Source organism: Heptranchias perlo, chromosome 18 (genome assembly GCF_035084215.1).
Source record: "Heptranchias perlo isolate sHepPer1 chromosome 18, sHepPer1.hap1, whole genome shotgun sequence".
NCBI lineage: Eukaryota > Metazoa > Chordata > Chondrichthyes > Hexanchiformes > Hexanchidae > Heptranchias > Heptranchias perlo.
In genome coordinates, this window is record NC_090342.1 from 54885311 (window position 1) to 54907459 (window position 22149).

Genomic DNA, 22149 nt, shown 5'->3' on the forward strand with positions numbered 1-22149 from the left:
GTGGGATTGTGTCGATATTTGTGGAGGGTCTGTGGGATTGTGTCGATATTTGCGGAGGGTCCGTGGGATTGTGTGATATTTGTGGAGGGTCTCTGGGATTGTGTCGATATTTGCGGAGGGTCCGTGGGATTGTGTGATATTTGTGGAGGGTCTGTGGGATTGTGTCGATATTTGTGGAGGGTCTGTGGGATTGTGTGATATTTGTGGAGGGTCGGTGGGATTGTGTGATATTTGTGGAGGGTCTGTGGGATTGTGTCGATATTTGCGGATGGTCCGTGGGATTGTGTGATATTTGTGGAGGGTCTGTGGGATTGTGTCGATATTTGCGGAGAGTCCCCCACATTCAAGGGTTTGATAACCACCGTGGGACAGGGTGTTGAAATGGAAGCTCAAAGCAGCCAACTCACCAAAATAATTCTTCCCCACCCCCCAACCCCCACCCCGAGATGCAGATTGATTGTCACTATACGACACACAGACTGAGTCAAAAGTTTAGTTAACCTTTTCATTTCTTTTCTAAGGGGCGAGACAGCATTGCACAAAGCAGCATTTCACCGGTATCGCACGATATGTCGTTTTCTAATCGATGCTGGGGCCTCACTGATGCAGACTGATTTGGAGGTAAGAAACTGTTCTGAGGATGGAAGATTTTTTAGGAACAGGAACAGGTCCATTCGGCCAACAAGCCCCTCCCATTTTCATAAATCAGCCCCACCCACCTGCCTCTCACCATGTCTCTCAACCCCCTCTCTCCCGGAACATATGCAGACTGTCTCTTGACCCCATCTATATTGCCCGATCCACTGGCCTGCCTTGATAACATGTTCCACCTCTCTTTTGGGTAGAAAAGCTCCACCTGACTCCCGTTCCTCTTCCCAGCTTCCTAAGCTTGAACTTGTGTCCCCTGGTGTTCGAAACCCTCAGCACAGTGAAGAACTTCCTTCGATCGATTTGGTCAGTTCCCGTCAGTATCATGAACATTTCCACTGGATCTCCTCAAAGTCTCCTTTCCAAAGAAACAAACTCAACTCCATTAACCTTTCCTCATAACTTAGATCCCGGATACTGGAATCATCTTCACTGTCTACCTCCGTACCCCAGTAACATCCTCCCTATGATCAGGTCTGTTCCCTAGTAACACCCTCCCTATGATCGGGTCTGTTCCCTAGTAACATCCTCCCTATGATCAGGTCTGTTCCCCAGTAACACCCTCCCTATGATCAGGTCTGTTCCCCAGTAACACCCTCCCTATGATCGGGTCTGTTCCCTAGTAACACCCTCCCTATGATCGGGTCTGTTCCCTAGTAACATCCTCCCTATGATCAGGTCTGTTCCCTAGTAACATCCTCCCTATGATCAGGTCTGTTCCCTAGTAACATCCTCCCTATGATCAGGTCTGTTCCCTAGTAACATCCTCCCTATGATCAGGTCTGTTCCCTAGTAACATCCTCCCTATGATCAGGTCTGTTCCCGAGTAACATCCTCCCTATGATCAGGTCTGTTCCCTAGTAACATCCTCCCTATGATTCGGTCACCCCACAAAGTGCTAAGTATAAGGGAATGGCTGATCCCTCCTGCATCAATACTGGTTCATGCTCTGACCTTCTGCTAATGGAGTTCACACGCTTATTTAACCTTATTTACTGCAGCCAAGCTGATAGTTTTGTAGATTTATGGTTTTCATTGTTTTTGCATGTGAGGAATGGATTCACCGGCTGCCTTCCCGATTGCTTTTATTTTCAGTCAGTGCACCAGTACTTAAACCCCTGAAGTTTTGTTGTGTTATTCAGCTTTTGAATTACCCTCAAACTGCCACACACAAACTCGATTCACGTCCACACACATTACACACCCACCCACCCACAACACACAGACCCACCCACCCACAACACACAGACCCACCCACCCACAACACACAGACCCACCCACCCACAACACACACACCCACCCACCCACAACACACAGACCCACCCACCCACAACACACAGACCCACCCACCCACAACACACAGACCCACCCACCCACAACACACAGACCCACCCACCCACAACACACAGACCCACCCACCCACAACACACAGACCCACCCACCCACAACACACAGACCCACCCACTCACAACACACAGACCCACCCACCCACAACACACAGACCCACCCACCCATAACACACACACCCACCCACCCACAACACACACACCCACCCACAACACACAGACCCACCCACCCACAACACACAGACCCACCCACCCACAACACACAGACCCACCCACAACACACAGACCCACCCACAACACACAGACCCACCCACAACACACAGACCCACCCACAACACACAGACCCACCCACAACACACAGACCCACTCACAACACACAGACCCACCCACCCACAACACACAGACCCACCCACAACACACACACCCACCCACCCACAACACACAGACCCACCCACAACACACAGACCCACCCACCCACAACACACAGACCCACCCACCCACAACACACAGACCCACCCACCCACAACACACAGACCCACCCACCCACAACACACAGACCCACCCACCCACAACGCACAGACCCACCCACCCACAACACACAGACCCATCCACAACACACAGACCCACCCACTCACAACACACAGACCCACCCACCCACAACACACAGACCCACCCACAACACACAGACCCACCCACAACACACAGACCCACCCACCCACAATGCACAGACCCACACACCCACAACGCACAGACCCACCCACCCACAACACACAGACCCACCCACCCACAACGCACAGACCCACCCACCCACAACGCACAGACCCACCCACCCACAACGCACAGACCCACCCACCCACAACACACAGACCCACCCACCCACAACACACAGACCCACCCACCCACAACACACAGACCCACCCACCCACAACACACAGACCCACACACAACACACAGACCCACCCACAACACACAGACCCACCCACCCACAACACACAGACCCACCCACCCACAACACACAGACCCACCCACAACACACAGACCCACCCACCCACAACACACAGACCCACCCACCCACAACACACAGACCCACCCACCCACAACACACAGACCCACCCACAACACACAGACCCACCCACAACACACAGACCCACCCACAACACACAGACCCACCCACCCACAATGCACAGACCCACACACCCACAACGCACAGACCCACCCACCCACAACACACAGACCCACCCACCCACAACGCACAGACCCACCCACCCACAACGCACAGACCCACCCACCCACAACGCACAGACCCACCCACCCACAACACACAGACCCACCCACCCACAACACACAGACCCACCCACCCACAACACACAGACCCGCTCTCCTAACCCTATACGTGACTCCAGTCCCACTCCAATGTGGTTGACTTTTAACTGCCCTATAAAGCGGCCGAGCGAGCCACTCATTTATATCGCCACTTCTCAGGGCAACTCGAGATGGGCAATAAATGCCACCCTTGTCAGCGATACCACATCCCGAGAATGAATTAATAAAACACACTCATTCATCTATCAACACACGTCACACTTGAACACACGAATGCTCCACAGACACTGCCTCGTACCCCTGTATTTTCTCACTTCTGTACTTTTTTTGCCTGTGCCACCTTTGTCGATTCCTTCTCTGCCTTTGTTTCTGTTTCCACACCAGGGCAACACTCCAAGGCACAAAGCACAGGAGGCCGGGGACCTGGAGCTTGCTGCGTACCTGGAGAACAGACAGCACTACCAGATGGTGGCGCGCGAGGACCTGGAGACAGCAGTCTGAGGACGGGGATGCTGGGGAGAAAGGTTTCCCCGTGGGATTCACAGTAACTGCATCCCTTTGAACCCTGCCGCTTGATGAATGAAAAGGGCGTGGCATTACTTTAAGGAAAGAGGGGGCAAGGGAAGCGAGTTACTGGGACAGCGGTAAGGGAGCCTAGGCCTAATCAGACAGCCCACATTGTGGACGGGTGCCAGCTGCACACCACTGCAACAATGGCTCATTGGAACTCTTACACAGGGCGGCAGCAAATCACTTCTAGTCCAATCTCAGCACCACAGTATCTCATCGCAAGCAGTGAGAACAAGGAGACTGCGACATTCTTCACTTTGGCATGAGGAGAGTGATTATTCTCCACGTACAATACCTGGGACCATTCGCTATCTTCTCCCAGAATCAATCGTATTGCAAAGCAAATCAGAAAAAGTCTGTGTGATGACGCCTGTGGATACGGTGCCCACACCTCCAGAACCTAACAACCGAACAGGGAGCGCAGGCGTTTGATGGCGGTTGTTGAGGAGTCAGTAAGACATGGAGAATTTATACTTGGGATGCTAATGGGCAAGTTAGAGATTTCCCTTAACCTAATGCATGCCTCCAGTGACTATGCCTTGGCAAATGATGATTGACTGTCCATACAGGGGACAGAGTTTGAGATCTTGGTACTATCTTGGAGTGCGTTCAACAAGCACTGGTGATCTTTGTTGAATTTTTGGATTGAGACAAAGCTCTGAGGTCAGTTCTTGCACCCTTAGAACAAACCTGGAGCACTGGGTTTAGTGTAGAAACGCCTGACTTTGGACTGTTCTGAATGCAGGAACAAGAGATGGGTTTTCCCTGTGGGATGCCTGTCAGAAGCACAATATTTCATCAGTGGGCAGATACACACATTGTAAAATACTGAAGTTATCAGCCATGGTGAGCAGGGCCAGGCTGTTGTGAATATTGCCACTCTGACACAAGTTTTTTTTGTAGCCACTTTTGCCACTTGTTTGACCCAGTAGAGTTCAGCTGTGATCACCAAGCCAAGTCTCTGTAACCAAAGAAAGCTTGGCATCCTTTTAGAATGCAGCTGAATGGTTAGCATTAGGATCACACTTCCTTGACATCATGACTGGATTGGTCTTCATAGCACGGAAGGTAATGTACCATTTGTCCACCCACTGTCCAGTTCTGTCTATACCTGAGTGTATTGATAAGGTTTGAGTTGAGAACGAGGAGAAACAAAAGAGAGAGGTGTTCCATGAGGTGGTATCACTGTGGGTGAGATAGGGTAGAGCATGGACCGAGATACTGCGAGGTCCCGCCCAGTCCCTGCTGACAGTGAGCCCTGTGTATATTCATATTGGGGTTGCCAATGGCAACTCCGTCCATTCTAATCATGCTTTAAAGAGAAGCTGCTACAACTTCCAATTCAAAGGGACAGAAGGAAAATGTTTTTGATGTCTTTTCTTTGGGATTTAATTACATTTTCAGGTGACGTTTAGTATATTTTTGCTGTGAAACGGACGGGCAGGCTGTTAAATCGTCCGGCAGACTTACCCGCCAAAGTCCTGCTGCTTTCCCACGGTATAGAATTTTAAACTGTCCTTCTGAGCAGGTGTCAAGGACACCCACCCAATGACCTCAGCAAGGCCTGACTGCTATTTTAACCGGTGGCACGAGCGGGGAAGCCATTGTGGTTTTCCGGCCAGGTGAAGACAGCGGGAAGAGGAGCCCGAGTCGGAGCCAGAAGAGGCCCAAACAGGTCCGTTTTTTTTACTTTCCCTATGGGGCCAGGAAGAGCAGGAGTGTTCCTTAGGGCCCACAAGGAAAGTTTAGGCCTCCCTTGCCCGCCTCGACTCCCATTCCCCCCTATTCCCGCTCCAAATTAAAATCAGGGCCACTGTTACCAACATCACGGAGAATCTTACCATACGGAAACTTTTACCAAGAGTTCTGCAGAACAGGAAGCTCCTTTAAGATGAGAGGGTAAATTTTCCTCCCCTTTCTGTCCCGGGCTGAAGTCAGGCGGAGGACACCCAACGTGCACTGCGCCTGACCTGACCTCAACCCATCTATTTCCAGCTTCAGTTCATTTTAATAGGCCCCAACACCTCCCCAGCACAGGTACCCCTCCAAACAGGGCCTTGCACCTGGTGGCACCAGATCTCCGCCCTTTTTACGTTGCCCTTGTACTTCTGGGGTTTCCCCGGTGAGAGGCGGATGAAGTACTTGTGCCTGGTGCAGATGTGGGCATTGTAATTACAGTCCCCGCCCCTTATAGTGGGTGCGTTGGTGTTAACGTGATTTCTCCTTTGTGAGGAGTGCACGAATATATCACCAAGTACAGCCCCACCGCTGACCAAGCCTCCTCGCTGCTGTTCACACGTGCGTCACTGTTTGACGATCTTGCCACTTAGACCAGCTTCTCTGATTGGAGCATTTGGAAGTCACTGAGTTGCAGCTGCCGGGCAACATTCAGTGACAGTAACGTGTTTGGTGGCTTTAGGGCCCCATCAGCTGGATCAATTACCAAGACTGAGGGCCAATCTCACAAACAGAACCTTTCCCAAGCCGACCTCCTGCCCAAGGTTTCATAACGACGCTGTGTAAATCGGTAAGTACAGAGGATTAACAAGGTGCCAAGAACTAATTGAACTGCCCGAAATAATCGGTGTGCTTAATACATCTGTAATTGACGCCTTTGTTACTGGCAAATGGTTAACGCATTTTCCCTATATAGGCAACTGCCTATTGAGAGTGCAGTCGGGCCCCGATGACGTCATCGGAGTCTGATACCATCTCATGGAACACCTCTCTCTTTTGTTTCTCCTCGTTCTCAACAGGTGTATAAGTGGTGGGGACTGTATATGGAAATGAGGCGGGAATGATGTTGGCGCACTTCCCGCCTCATCCTCCTGGATGTCTGCTGCTGGACATCCCAGCGGAGCCGAGCCCTCGGATACGGCGCCTCACTGTTTGCTCCCAGTCCCCCTGAGAAGGGACTGGACCAAGGCAGAGGGCCCTGCAGCAGGCAGCCCTGCCCTGATACTCACCCAGTGCCACCTCCTTCAGATGACTACCTGCATCCTTTGGAGATGTGTGTAGTTTTGCTGGTGTTTGCAGATGTTTGGCGAGAGGTGTTGCCTTGTCCTGACCTACTGACAGGCGCACAATGAGAAACGAAGTAACAAACCCATCTTTCGGATGAGATTGCTCAGGTCGACACAAAAGACCCCGTGGCCTCAGGATCAATGGGGTCTCCTGGACTATTTTTTTGTCCCTATTTGGCCTGGGTTTTTATCTGTTTTCTCGCCTCTCCCAGATTACTTGGGAGTGTCTCTATCGTCATTCTATCTGAGACAGGCTAGGTGGACCAGCTGGCCTTTCCCTGTCTGATATTTTCGTATGTTCGTATTTTGAAGAAGGGCGGGCGCTCTCCCAGTGTGCTGGCCAACATTTCTCCCTTAATCAATCCCACCAGAAACACATTAACTGGTCATTCTTCCCACTCACTGTCCGTGGGACATTGTAGGGTCTAAACTGGCCAACACAACAAGTGACCACATTTCAGAAAAGTAATTGATTGGCTCTGACGCACTTCGGGGCGTCCTGAGGGCATGAAAAGCGCTGTATAAAAGACAAATTATTTTTTCATGTGACATTGCTGCCTCCAACAAACGTGTTTCCGTGACGATACCAACGGTCTACGCTGCTGTATGGTTCTGTATATACCTGTACGTGGGTGGGTATAAAGCCTATGAACTGCATGGTACTAGTCCATAGCTTGACCCACAGCTTAACCTTCTGTTAGCCCCTCGATCGTTTTGTAGATAACTGCCATTGGCCGGGGCAGATGTGGGACCACAATGACTCCAGGCCAGGACTGGGGTCTGGACCCCGAAGATGAGGGCGCGACATTTTTCAATGAGTATGGTGGGAGGGGGTGGGGGCCACCGTGTACCCGTGGGGTGAACTGTCTTCCAATGAAGTGATGCAGATACCGCGGGGTCCTCGCACAGGCCCCAAAAAATGGTGCTAAGGCCCTCAACCACATGCCTGGAGAAAAGCAGATAGTACAGTGCCACATGACACCAGCCACACTCGCACCAGGCACCAGCACAGATACAGAGTTTGGTGGGAGATCCTTAACTCTCAGTCAGTTAAAATGGAGCTGGAGACTTACATGCTGACCTCAGGTCCCGATCCCGCCAAGGGAAATTTAAAATTACAGACGCTGAGGACACCCGGCTGAAGCCAGTGGGATCCTTGTTCAAATGTGCAAGTCAGACTCCGATGACGCCATTGGGGCCCGACTGTAATCTGAAGCCCAGGCCTGCGCTGGAAACCCTGGTGGTTTCCCCACTAGGCCAAGCCTGTCGAGAAGTGGATCCGAGGCCAGAAGAGGCCCAGCAGGGTACCATAGTATCATTATAAGTACAGTACAGGAGGTGGCCATTCGGCCCATCGAGCCTGTGCTGGCTCTTTGAAAGAGTTATCCAATTAGTCCAATTCCCCTGCTCGTTCCCCATAGCCCTGTAAATGTTTTCCCTTCAAGTATTTATCCAATTCCATTTTGAAAGTTACTATTGAATCTGCTCCCACCGCCCTTTCAGGCAGCGCATTCCAGATCATAACAACTTGCTGCGTAAAAAAATGTTTCTTCATGTCGCCACTGGTTCTTTTGCCAATCACCTTAAATCTGTGTCCTCTGGTTACCGACCCTTCTGCCACTGGAAACAGTTTCTCTTTATTTACTGTCAAAACTGTTCATGATTTTGAACACCTCTATCAAATCTCCCCTTAACCTTCTCTGATTTAAGGAGAACAATCCCAGCTTCTCCAGTCTCTCCACATAACTGAAGTCCCTCATCCCTGGCACTATTCTAGTAAATCTCTTCTGCACCCTCTCTAAGGCCTTCACATCCTTCCTAAAGTGTGGTGCCCAGAATTGAACACAATACTCCAGCTGAGGCCTAACCAGTGTTTTATAAAGGTTTAGCATCACTTCCTTGTTCTTGTATTCTATGCCTCTGTTAATAAAGCCCAGAATCCCATATGCTTTTTTAACAGCCTTCTCAACTTGTCCTACCACCTTCAAAGATTTGTGTATGTGCACCCCCAGGTCTCTCTGTTCGTGCACCCCCTTTTAAATTTTACCATTTAGTTTATATTACCTCTCCTCATTCTTCCTACCAAAATGCATCACTTCACACTTCTCTGCGTTAAATTTCATCTGCCATGTGGCTGCCCATTTCACCAGTCTGTATACGTCCTCCACATTGTTTACTACATTTCAGAGTTTCATGTCATCTGCAAACTTTGAAATTATACCCTTGACACCCACGTCCAGGTCATTAATATATATCAAAAAGAGCAATGGTCCTAATACTGACCCCTGGGGAACACCACTGTATACTTCCCTCTAGTCTGAAAAACAACCGTTCACCACTACTCTCTGCTTTCTGTCCTTTAGCCAATTTTGTATCCACACTGCCACTGTCCCTTTAATCCCATGGGCTTTAATTTTGCTAACAAGTCTATTATGTGGTACTTTATCAAATGCCTTTTGAAAGTCCATATCAACCGCACTACCCTCATCAACCCTCTCCGTTACTTCATCAAAGAACTCAATCAAGTTAGTCAAACATGAGTTTCCTTTAATGAATCCGTGCTGACTTTCATTTTTTAGCCAATACTTTTCCAAGTGCCAATTAATTTTGTCCTGAATTATTGTCTCTAAAAGTTTCCCCACCACCGACATTAGGCTGACTGGCCTGTAATTGCCGGGTTTATCCCTCTCCCCCTTTCTGAACAGAGGTGTAATATTTGCAATTCTCCAGTCCTCCGGCACCGTCCCCATATCTAAGGAGGATTGGAAGATTGTGGCCAGAGCCTCTGCAATTTCCACCCTTACTTCCCTCAGTAACCTAGGATGTATCCCATCTGGACCTGGTGACTTTTCTACTTTGAGTACTGTCAATCTTTTATGTACCTCCTCTTTATCTATTTTTATCCTCTCCAATATCGCTACCACCTCCTCCTTTACTGCTACAATGGCAGCATCCTCTTCCCTAGTGAAGACCAATGCGAAGTTTTCATTTATTATCTCAGCCATACCCTCTGCCTCCACAAGAAGATCTCCTTTTTTGTCCCTAATCAGTCCCTCCCTTCGACTACCCTTTTACTGTTTATATGTTTATAAAAGACTTTTGAGTTCCCTTTTATGTTAGCTGTTAATCTATTCTCCTACCCTCTCTTTGCCCCTCTTATTCCCCTTTTTAGATCTCCTCTGCATTTTCTGTATTTAGCCTGGTTCTCTACTGTATTATGAACCTTACCTTTTTCAAAACCTTTATCTGTTTCATTTTAATCTCTATATCTTTAGTCATCCAGGGAGCTCCAGCTTTGGATGCACTTCCTTTCCCCTTGTAGCAATGTGTATCCTCTGTACCCAAACCAACTCCTCCTTGAAGGCCTCCCATTGTTCAATTACTGTTTTGCCACCAATTTTTGATTCCAATCCACCTGGGCAAGATCCCCTTTTTAATTCACTGAAATTAGCCCTCCTCCAGTTAAGTATTTTCACATTTGATTGTTCCTTCTCCTTTTCCATAAATATTCTAAACCTAATGTAGGTTTAGGTTGTGATGTAGGTTGTGATCACTGTTCCCTAAATGCTCCCCCACTGAAACATGCTCCACCTGCCCCACTAAAAAGCTTTTACATTTTTTTTCCTGTTTCCTTATGGAGCAGGAGTGCTCTTCCGGGCCCCACAAGGCAACCTCGGGCTTCCCTCTAGCCCAGGTTTCCCTCCCGCTCCGAACGTCCGCACACCATCCCAATGACTTGCCTTAGTGCCAGGGACCATCTGATCGGGTCCCCAGTGGCGACCTCCTGCCACCTGCATGCACGCTGCCACCTGCCGGCCAGGCAGCTCTTCTCTCTGGGATCGGGCAGGGGACCGCCTTAGATTACGTAGCATTGAAATCTCCCGAGCCTCACGCTGCGGAGGGCTTGAGCTTCAGGCCCCGGCCCGCCCTGATCCCACTCACTGTTAAAATCGCACCATCTGCCCCCCTTCCCTCCCCCCCTGCTTTGTGACAATTAGAGGCGGGGATGAAGAAGCACAGGGCACTGGTGATTGAGGGATGGCAGTGGTAGGGTCTAGCAGGTGCAATGCCGAGCTTTAGCATGTTAACTCCCCTCACTGAGTGGACCAAAGGGTAACCTACCTGAAGGAGGCCTGCTTTCTAAAAGAGGGTTTTAGATGATGTGGCGCACATTGAGCAGTCCCTCTCCTCTGTACCCAGCAGTGCAGGTGGTATGGTCATGTCGCTTGAATGGTTGTCTGCGCTCCAGTCTGCCACTGAATGCATTGTGAGGCTTCTGTTCACGACAATATCAGGCGCACAATAGGAATGTTGTTGTTGCACCTTCAAAAATACGTCCTCCTAAAATCCAGATATGGTGCCGACACAGTCTCCGCACCTTCACTGCGTTGAAATGAAAATTCACCAGACCATCGCCCACTCGAGCTCTTCCCAGGACCTCAAACCTGTGGAGCTCCTCACCAGCCTGCACCATACCTTGCTCCTACAATCTACAGACTTTTAAACCCCAAACTTGGTGTCACCAAACCACTACTTCTGCTTTGCCTTGACATCTTGATAGTGTCTTGCACTTGGGTCTTGGCCCCTCACCTAGAGTTCTCAGATAATCCTTATCCTTTTAATAACAGATTCGTGGAACCTGGAGACAGTAATATGTCTGGTAATTAAATATATTTATTATTGTTTCAAAACATTTATCTTAAGACTACATACGGAGCAGTACACCCCAGTCCTACGTCTAGAATACTCACGTGTAAAGAACTCCCCAGGAATTGCGAGCAGTTCACGGTACCTCTCCTTGAAGGTAGACAAAGTTCCTAAGTTTTGCTTTCTATCCCTTATTTATATTGTTTTAGGAAACAAACATCCTTAACTAGTACATTGTCTGATTCTTGCTGAGTTTTAATGTTATCTTCCTGTTCCAATATTATCTCAGCAACCTTTGCTTCTTATTTTTGCTCTTCCTGAACTATGCCTTTACTCAGGTGTGTCATTGTAATCAAAGGTGGGATCTACAAGAGGACATGTTTAAACCAATTCTGATCGACCCATGTAGTTTAAACATAATTCCCACATTAGCTGTTCTGTCTTCATTAAAAACAATGTAAAAACATATCGATATTCTTACAAGCGGGGAAAAGAACCTCTGGATGGTATCCTCCAAGCAGAAGTAAATTGTATCGACCTTATGATGCTCAGTAAACAGTTGGCGAAAGGATTTATTTGAACGAGAAGCACTTGGTTCCATATATTGCCTGGAGTCACTTGCTAGCCTACACCTGGAATGGAGCTGGAGGCTGCCACTAACTGCACCATGCTGTGCCCTGTTCCTCCTTGCTCTTCACTCTTTCTTTACGCTCTTCGCTGCTTCAATTTACCTCATGGGTCAGCAGAAAGCATGGTTTGTCCCTTCTGCCGCTGTATTTGCTGCATTGGTGAGCAGGGGTAGCCCTTTGCTTTTTGAAAATGACCAGGAGTACGAGTGTCCTCCTTTGGGGAAGGCTGTTTCTGCACATGGCTTCATGGGCCAAAACAAGACATGCAGTGCCTTCCAAGGAGACTGCTGAAGAATGGCTAAAACTACACGTGAAAGGAGTGAGGTACTAGGTCAGGCTCTTCTCGAGGTGTCTTGGTGCTGGGTCAATGCCCATAAGGCAAGACCACCACCATTGTGGTTCCTTCTTCATGGATAAGAACATGGCTGCAGACAGGAAGTTCCTGCTCTACATACTTCCTGTCCAGGTACAAGGTCAGAGCCACAGTTAAAGAATGCTTCAAGCCTGTGAACATCCTCTGGTGTTGACCATATAAAGTGAGCTTCAAAGCTGTCAAACTATAGGAGAAATAACAACAACTTGCATTTATATAGCACCTTTAATATCGTAAAACTTCCCAAGGTGCTTCACAGGAGCACATAAGGAGATATTAAGGCAGGTGACCAAAAGCTTGGTCAAAGAGGTGGATTTTAAGGAGCATCTTAAAGGAGGAGAGAGAGGTGGAAAGGTTTAGGGAGGGAATTCCAGAGCCTAGGACATAGACGGCTGAAGGGGCATGGCCACCAATGGTGGGGCGAAGGAAATCTGGGATGCACAAGAGGCCAGAATTGGAGGAGCGCAGAGATCTCGGAGGGTTATAGGCCTGAAGGAGGTTACAGAGATGGGGAGGGGGTGAGGGATTTGAACACAAGGATGAGAATTTTAAATCTGAGGCATTGCTGGATGGGGAGCCAGTGTAGGTCAGCGTGCACAGGGGTGATGGGTGAATGGGACTTGGTGCGAGTTAGGATACGGGCAGCAGAGTTTTGGGTGAACTCAAGTTTACAGAGGGTGGAATGCTAGCAGTGACGATGGCGCTTCCCTGGGCTGGTTCATGGCACCGACCATGTATGGGCCGTGATTACAGACCAAGATACCCAGCCTCTGTGGGTTGCAGGAGATTGTTGCCTCGGAGGGAGGGAGGGAGGGAGGAAAATTGGAATTGGAGGTTGTACCAGTTCCACCGCAGGCCAGGAGTAACGGAGTAACTTTAACCATGCTGGTAGACTTGGGTCAAGATCAACTCGAAGAACAACCTGAGTGTGGGAGGAGGTGTTTTTTATTTGGAGGGAGGGTAAAGTGAGCATGAAATGTAAAAAAAATGGAAAATCCTTCTCCCCTGTCAAGACAAACTTGTAAATTTCCTAGTTTTGAAGCTTAGTTAATTTGAGTATTTACTCAAACCAGCCAAAGGTCTGGGTTAGAATTGAAAATATTAACCTGCAACTATCAGCGCCTTGCCAATGACACTCTCGGTGACCGTCACTGACCTTTCATCACTCACCTTCAGTGATATCCTCATGATTCTTTATCTGGCTTTCCAGTCTGCTCTTTCAGTGCTGCCCTTGTTTCTGGTTCGGGCTGAGTTATTATTGAGGCATAGCCGCCCGTAATGGCCTGTACTCGTGTGAGAAAGTTCCACAAGGTGAAGTCTGACTGGCTAGTCAATGGCCCATGAAGATGGTTAGGTCTGCAAGGTGATGAAATGAAAATGCCTTGAACTTTGGAGCAACTTTCAGCCAAACTGACTGAAATTTAAAACCTCTAATTTATCAGTGGTGCCGTCATGTACAAAATTGTTCCTGATGGTGTAGATATATCAGTTTACCAACGAAGGGGAGGCAGCATTGAAACAAACTGCAAACCTCCTTCTAGTCCTGCTTCCTGGAGCAGCATGCCCTCCCAACAGGGGATTTGAAGCCCTGTGTGAGAAATGTGGTAGAGAAATATAATAAATAATAAAAATAGAACCAAGACTTGTCCACGTATAAATTGCTTGGTCCAGACAGTATGTATTTTAACAGTTTTAACAAAGGGATCAGTCCAATGGCGATCAGCCAACAGGGCTCAGATCAAGCAGACCCCTGTCGAACAAGCCTCTGCGAGCCTGAGATTGGTCAAATACACAAGCTTGCCAGAGGTAATCAAATCTCAGCCTGAAATTGCCCTTTCGGGCTGTAACAAATGCGTTCTCAGATGTAAATGATTTGCATGTTTGTGTAATAATATGAGGTGAAAGACTGTTTCACCATGGTTACTGACTAAGTGTGTTTGTAGGTCAGGTTCTATGAACTGATTCATTCTCTGACTTTTTGGGGAGTCAGAAGAAAAATATCGGACGACGTTTGCACTAAGGGGAAAAAAAAGTAAAAGAAGAATTTGTGTAAAATGTTTGCGTGTTTAGTTGAATTAATGTCCAAGAATTACCTGCACCTACCTTGGAGGGACAGCTTCTAAGTTTAGATCGGCTGAGTACTTGTGAGGAACAACACTTGTCTATTGTAGAAGAGAGTGCTCACTGATACAATGAGTGTCTTCATCAGAACAAGCTACTCTTCATCGATACTGGGATATTTTAGGAGCAGAGGAACCTAGCAAACCCCACTGTGGTCCCAAAGCTAAAACAATCCCATCCTGTGCTCATCTCTTACACCCCTCAATAATTTCTTTTGCCAAAAAGAACTATCCTGCTCCCTATTGAATTGTGCTTCCGTTACAGACTTCAGTCAGAAACTTCTTTCTCCTCACTTCCAGCTGTTATGGACCCTTCCATTTAAAAAAATAGCGACACAATAAATACACAAATGAAAACCAAACAGCTCTGGTTATAGGCTGTCTGCTTATTGTCATCAGGAAGTTCTTTGTGGCTTTGGAGAGGAATCCCAAAATGGTGCTTGCCTTCACGAAAAGCATAAGGCGGCCACTTGTCACTTCTGATTGCAGTAGCCGTGCGTTCTAGACCTGTCGACTGATAACTTTATTCACATCAAGCTGTCGTGTGAAAGCCATAGTGGAGATTTTTGCATGAGAATGTTGTGAATCATATTGAGTGGTGTCTCCCTCCTTGAGATGGCTCATGTGGACTGACGTGACTGTTCTTGCTTGTAACTCTCGGGTAGTGTGAGTGCAGTGCTTGTTTGGCTGTACCATCCTACGTTAACAGGTTCATCTTATTATCTATTAATAAAGACTTTTTTAAAATAAGGTGTCCTTGTACATGCGTATCCTCAGTGCTCGAGTTCGGGGTGGGAGACAGGCCAAATTCAGCCCATGCCTCCATTTCCAACAGCCCACTGAGAAGAGCCCAGACTGCAGAAACAGCCGATCCAGTAGCAAGGAATAAAAGTAACACTCAGGCTGGGCTGCTCACTCTTACTGTGATGGCCGTGGCTCATTGGTAGCGCACTCTCCTCTGAGTCAGAAGGTTGTGATTCAAGTCCCACTCCAGAGATATGAGCAAATAATCTAGGCTGACACTTCAGTGTAGCACTGAGGGAGTGCTGCACTGTCGGAGATGCTGTTTTTCAGATGAGACGCTAAACCAAAGTCCCCTCTGCCCTCTCAGGTGGATGTAAAAGATCCCATGACACTGTTCAAAGAAGATCAGGAGAGTTCTCCCCCCGTGTCCTGGGCAATATTTATCGCTCAACCAACATCACTAAAACAGGTTATCAGGTCATTTATCTCATTATTGTTTGTGGGACCTTGCTGTGTGCAAATTGGCTGCAGTATTTCCTACAACAGGTACACTTCAAAAGCACTTCATTGGCGGTAAAGTGCTTTGGGACGTCCTCGGGTCATGAAAGGTGCTGTATAAATCCAAGTTCTTTCTTTGGTTTCTTTACAGTGGAAGCACAGCGAGCTGACAGATGCATCCCACTCCCAGCAATGCTGCTCTCTCTCGCTCTGGTCAGATCTTGTTTCAGCAACCCACCATAGTGTAGAGCCTGCCGGGAGGGGAGACCAGTGCTGCTGATTCAGCCCCTCGAGCTGGTTCCACCATTCAATTAGATCATGGTTGATCTGTACCTCCACTCCATTTACTCATCTTGGTTCCATATCCCTTGATACCCTTACCTAACAAAAATCTATCGATCTCAGTCTTGAAAGCTCCAATTGTCCCAGCATCCACAGCCTTTTGGGGGAGAGAGTTCCAGATTTCCACTCCCCTTTGTGTGAAGAAGTGTTTCCTGATTTCACTCCTTAACCAGCCTAGCTCTAATTTTAAGGTTATGCCCCCTTGTTCTGGATTCCCCCATCAGAGGAAATAGTTTCTCTCTATTTAACATCTCAATTAGATCAACCCTCAAACCTCTAACCTACAAGACACATTTATGCAACCTGTCCTCATAATTTAACCCTTTTAGCCCCGGTATCATTCTGGTGAATCTGCACTGCACCCCCTCCAGAGCCAATATATCCTTCCTGAGGTCCAGTCCACTGCCTGTTATTGTTATTCCCCACCAGCTGATTGTCTGTTTCCTGCTGGTGTTTTTTTCTGAGCTGGGCCCTTTTCATCAATAGTGTTGGTCATCTCATTCATGCAGGGCCCTGTGCAGGGAACGGGAGGCAGGGTTGAGGTCAGGGCTTGACCAGCCCATCTTGGACCAACCCAAAATAAACCTTAAGTTGGCTCAGACAGGGCTGCTGAACCTGAGTGTGCATTAACCCTAACCCTGGCCCTGCACATCCAACACAGGAGGCCACCATCCAAGGGCCTCTCAGACTACCTCTTCCTCCAGAAGCAAACAACAGCCTCCCCTCACAACAAGACCCAGTGACCATGGATGTTGCTGTCTCTAAACCGCTGCTACATGCCTGAGGAAAGATGCCGGGGCCTGTAGCTCAGCCGCTTGGCTCAGTCCTGATGTTGCCGCTTCTCCGTAGCTAACATTGCAGAGACAAAGAGGAGAGAGAGGAAAAACAAAGTCTTTAGGAGGCCTTTGAAAGCAGGTAAAGATAAGGCAAAGTTTTTTGGGGCGCTAGTTATAGAGGGCAGGGACCCAGTGGTTGAAAGAGCGGCCAGCAATGGTGGACCAAGATAGAATGAGAGGTAACCCAGTATCAGGGGTGCAAGTGGGGTTATAGGTTTGAAGAATGTCACTGAGCTAGGCTGAGGTGAGACTGTGGAGGCATTTGAAGGTGAGGATAAGGATTTTGAAATTGACTTGTGGGGGCATGGGGAACCAATGAAGCCTAGTGAGGACCATGTGATGGGAGTATGGGGCTTTGAATGGGCGAGGACATGGGGAAGTGGTATCCTGAATGAGTTGTAGTTTGTGGAGTATGGAAATGGGAATGTCTGCTTGGAGAGCTTTGGAGAGTCAGGCACCAGTCTTGGAATAAAGAGGAGGTAAAGCTGGGTGACATCATCATACATATAGAACCTGATCTCATACTTTCAGATGTCACAAGGGGTAGTACACAGAAAATAAAGAGGGGACCAAGGTATACAATAGTGTCGTTATCAGAACAGGCATGAATCAGAACTAGGAGAGAGCACTGTCCCTGAATTGGACTGTCGAGAGATGATGGGCAAGGATAGTACAGTATCAAATGTAGCAGTGAGATCAAGAACGATGAGGGGGGGACTCTGAAGGGTAGTCATTACTGTCAGCTGTGGTTCAGAGGTAACACTCCTACCAATCACAAGGTTGTGGGTTCAAATCCCAATCGAGAGACTTGAGCACATAATCTAGGCTGACACTTCAGACTGTAGTATTGTCGGAGGTGCTATCTTTCACATGAGATGTTAAACCGAGGCCCTGTATGCCCTCTCAGGTGGGTGTAAAAGATCCCATGGCACTCTTCAAAGAAGAGCAGGGAGTTCTCCCTGGTCAACACTTATACTTCAACCGACACCTAAAACAGATTATCTGGTTGTTGCTGTTTGTGGGATCTTGCTGTGTGCAAATTGGCTGTCACATTTCCTACATTACAACAGTGACTACACTTCAAAAGTACTTCATTGACTGCAAAGCGCTTTGAGATATCCTGAGGTCGTGAAAGGCGCTATATAAATGCAAGTTCTATCTTTTCTTTTAGTCACAAAGAACATCATTAGTGACCGTCAAGAGTAATGTCTGCTATGGGGGGGGGCGGGGGGAAACCAATTGCAGGATCTCAAATGGAGTAGTGAGAGAGGTAGGTGCCCAGGTCTGAGGCAAGAATGCATTCCAGGACTCGAGAGTAAGGGAAGATTTGAAACTGAGGCATAATTGAAAAGGGCGGCAGGGTTTAAGAGAAAATTTTTGTAGAAGGCGTGATGACAACTGTATTGAAAGAGGTTGGAACAATGCTGGAAGCTAGAGAAAGGTTGATGACTTTGACAGGCAAGGGCTGAGGATGGATATGTGATGAGGGGCTGCGAGGAAAGGTCAAGGAAGCAGGTCTTGAACTACATGAACAAGATGACTTGGGTGAGGGCGGGAGGAGATGGTTAAAAACTATGGAATAAGGGTGGGGATGGTTTGGGAGAAGATAGAAATAAGGGATTGGAGTTGATGGATAGGAGGCAAGGCAGAGCTGCTACTGTGGATCTGTAGCCTTGATTTTAGTCATTTGAGAGCTCTTTGCATTTACAGACTTCCTAAAGAAGGGCTAATGGGAATAGAGAGGGCTGGATGGAGGAAACGGTCGGTAGTGCAGATCAGGAGTTTGGAGTTGCTTCTGTTCTCCCAAGATAATTTTGGAGCAGTAGGCTGATTTAGTCAGGGAGAGAAAACTGTATTGAGTTCAAGCCAGACGTGGCAGGCAGTGAATTATCAGGCCAGTTGTACACTAATGGGAATCAGGGGGCAAACTCTCCAGTGGCTGGAGTCATACCTAGCACAAAGGAAGATGGTAGTGGTTGTTGGAGGCCAATCATCTCAGCCCCAGGACATTGCTTCAGGAGTTCCTCAGGGCAGTGTCCTCGGCCCAACCATCTTCAGCTGCTTCATCAATGACCTTCCCTCCATCATAAGGTCAGAAATAGGGATGTTCACTGATGATTGCACAGTGTTCAGTTCCATTCACAACCCCTCAAATAATGAAACAGTCCGTGCCCGCATGCAGCAAGTTCTGGCTTGGGCTGATAAGTGGCAAGTAACATTCGCACCAGAGAAGTACGAGGCAATGACCATCTCCAACAAGAGAGAGTCTAACCACCTCCTCTTGACATTCAACGACATTACCATCACCAAATCCCCCACCATCAACATTTTGGGGATCACCATTGACCAGAAACTTAACTGGACCAGCCATATAAATACTGTGGCTACAAGAGCAGGTCAGAGGCTGGGTATTCTGCAGCAAGTGACTCACCTCCTGACTCCCTAAAGCCTTTCCACCATCTACAAGGCACAAGTCAGGAGTGTGATGGAATACTCTCCACTTGCCTGGATAAGTGCAGCTCCGATGACACTCAAGAAGCTCGACACCATCCAGGACAAAGCAGCCCGCTTGATTGGCACCCCATCCACCACCCTAAACATTCACTCCCTTCACCACCGGTGCACTGTGGCTGCAGTGTGTGCCATCCACAGGATGCACTTCAGCAACTTGCCAAGGTTTCTTCGACAGCACCTCCCAAACCCGCGACCTCTACCACCTAGAAGGATAAGGGCAGCAGGCACATGGGAACAACACCACCTGCACGTTCCCCTCCAAGTCACACACCATCCCGACTTGGAAATATATCGCCGTTCCTTCATCGTCGCTGGGTCAAAATCCTGGAACTCCCTTCCTAACAACACTGTGGGAGAACCGTCACCACACGGACTGCAGCGGTTCAAGAAGGCGGCTCACCACCACCTTCTCAAGGGCAATTAGAGATGGGCAATAAATGCTGGCCTCGCCAGCGACGCCCGCATCCCATGAACGAATAAAAAAAATACATTCAAGCTTATAGCCCACGAATTTGATATGGAGGTGACTGTTGTGCTGTGGGAGCACCAAGGGTAAGGGACTGCCCAACATCTGACAGGGAGACAAGGCAGTTACAGGAGCATCATCTTCACAGATGTTTACCCGAGGAACATCCCCAATAACTCCAGGGATCAGTGTTTACCCCTGAGAAATACCCCCATTAACTCCAGGGGTCAGTGTTACTGATGGTCAGTGTTTACCCCTGAGAAATACCCCCATTAACTCCAGGGGTCAGTGTTACTGACGGTCAGTGTTTACCCCTGAGAAATACCATTAACTCCAGGGGTCAGTGTTACTGACGGTCAGTGTTTACCCCTGAGAAATACCATTAACTCCAGGGGTCCCAAAGCACTTCACAGCCAAGAAAGTACTTTTAAAGTGTTGTAATGTAGGAAACAATCTAATATTTTTCTTCAAAGTCATGTTGTTTGAGGGGTAAATATTGGACAGGACACCGGGGAGAACTCCCCTGCACTTCTTTGAATTGTGCCATGGGATATTTTACATCCTTCTGTGAGGGAGCAAACAGGGCCTTGATTTAACGTCTCATCCAAAAGACAGCACCTCTGACAGTGCAGCACTCCCTCAGTACTGCACTGAAATGTCAGCCTGGATTTATACGCTCAAGTCTCTAGAGCGGGGCTTGAACCCACAACCTTCTGACTCAGAGGTGAGAGTGCTGCCAACTGAGCCAAGTTGAGAGAGAAATAACTGATTCTGTGCTTATGAGGAGAAAATTTAGAAGACAAGATAATTTAGGTTTATGTGTAAAATGGTGAATACTGCACCTATGGTGATTTTGCAGGTCATGATAAGACTCATTACTTTCAGTGGCTGTAATGGGAAAGCATTTTGGAAGGACAAGGTCAAATGGCCGTCTTCATCTGAATCAATCCTGTGATCTTACGAAGGTAAACCAGCTAATCTTGTTCGCCCATCACTGCAAGTCTCAGACAAAAACTCAACCACTAGTTTTGAAAACTGAAGTTTATTCTTTCTGGAAAATAACATTTCATTGTAATTACAGTTCGATTCTCAGTATAAAAAAAAATTAAACTAGTTTTGTGAGCCTTACAGAAACCCACGACTTCAATGAGAGAGGGGGAAGAGGAGAAAACAGCTGGTGGATGTGTACAGTTGTGAGATTGAGCAGAAGACCATCAAGTCCTCTTTATCCTGGCAAGGCCACGGATTCGCCTAACGAGCGCCTGAATGAACAAGTGCCGTGATCGCACTTTGCAGTAAACGTTCTCGATGTCAAGCAATTTCTTTTGTAGAGATTCCCCAAAGCTCGCTGCTGCATCAATCTGAAGCTGGAGGAACGAGACAAAATCCAGAACACACGTTTGTTAAATGTAGAATTGAACCTTGCCCGATTCCCCAGACTATTGATCAGATATCTTTCTCGCAACCCTCCCAAGTCATGCATTTTTCCATCACTAAGACCATGGCTGCGCATTTTGTTCTCATGCCTCTGACACTGGACATGATCGTGTTGGAGATCACTCTTTCGACCAGTTTTCATTCTCTATTCCCCCTCAGCCAACAATTTGTGGCTGACTCCCCAGGGGCACAGCTCTGCACCCCCCCCCCCCCACCCCCCGCGGGGGGCACAGCTCTGCACCGGCCAGCTAGGGTCCCTCACCCAAATGGATAGTGTTGGCAGCACGTGGCAGAACAGCCAACCACCAACCTGTCCTCACATTTCCAGCAGGGGTCAGTGAAATCCTTCCGAGCCCAGGCTGCTGAAGCCAATTGTTGCACTCCTACAGATCAGTACTGACTGATCAGACTAAGGGGCTTTTGAGTCTGTATTGCTCATCTAATCACAAAATCATCTTGTGCGCTCTCTCTCCATTTTCCCAGTTTGCTTTTGCCTCTATTTCTCTTGCTTCCTTCACACTGTGTTTGGCCTTGTCGCAATGGAGGGCAGTTATCCCAGTATCCAGAGCAGATATGAAAGCCTTCCATTAAAGCCACATGGCCGATAGTTTTCAAAGGACAGCTCCCCGTGTT

The 22149-nt window shown here is 48.1% G+C and overlaps 2 protein-coding genes across 2 annotated transcripts in view; one reads left to right on the forward strand and one right to left on the reverse strand.

Annotated features, from left to right (window-relative positions):
* The window catches only part of dgki (diacylglycerol kinase, iota), a 338338-nt gene extending 334520 nt beyond the window's left edge, over nucleotides 1-3818 (forward strand). The window contains exons 30-31 of the mRNA XM_068000112.1: nucleotides 522-621; nucleotides 3702-3818. Of these exons, the coding sequence (XP_067856213.1) occupies nucleotides 522-621; nucleotides 3702-3818 (217 nt within the window). The remainder of the gene's footprint in view (nucleotides 1-521; nucleotides 622-3701) is intronic.
* A 17287-nt stretch (nucleotides 3819-21105) lies between these two features.
* nup205 (nucleoporin 205) overlaps nucleotides 21106-22149 on the reverse strand; it is a 92540-nt gene continuing 91496 nt past the window's right edge. The window contains exon 43 of the mRNA XM_067999924.1: nucleotides 21106-21446. Coding sequence (XP_067856025.1) covers nucleotides 21294-21446 — 153 coding nt within the window. The 3' untranslated portion in view covers nucleotides 21106-21293. The remainder of the gene's footprint in view (nucleotides 21447-22149) is intronic.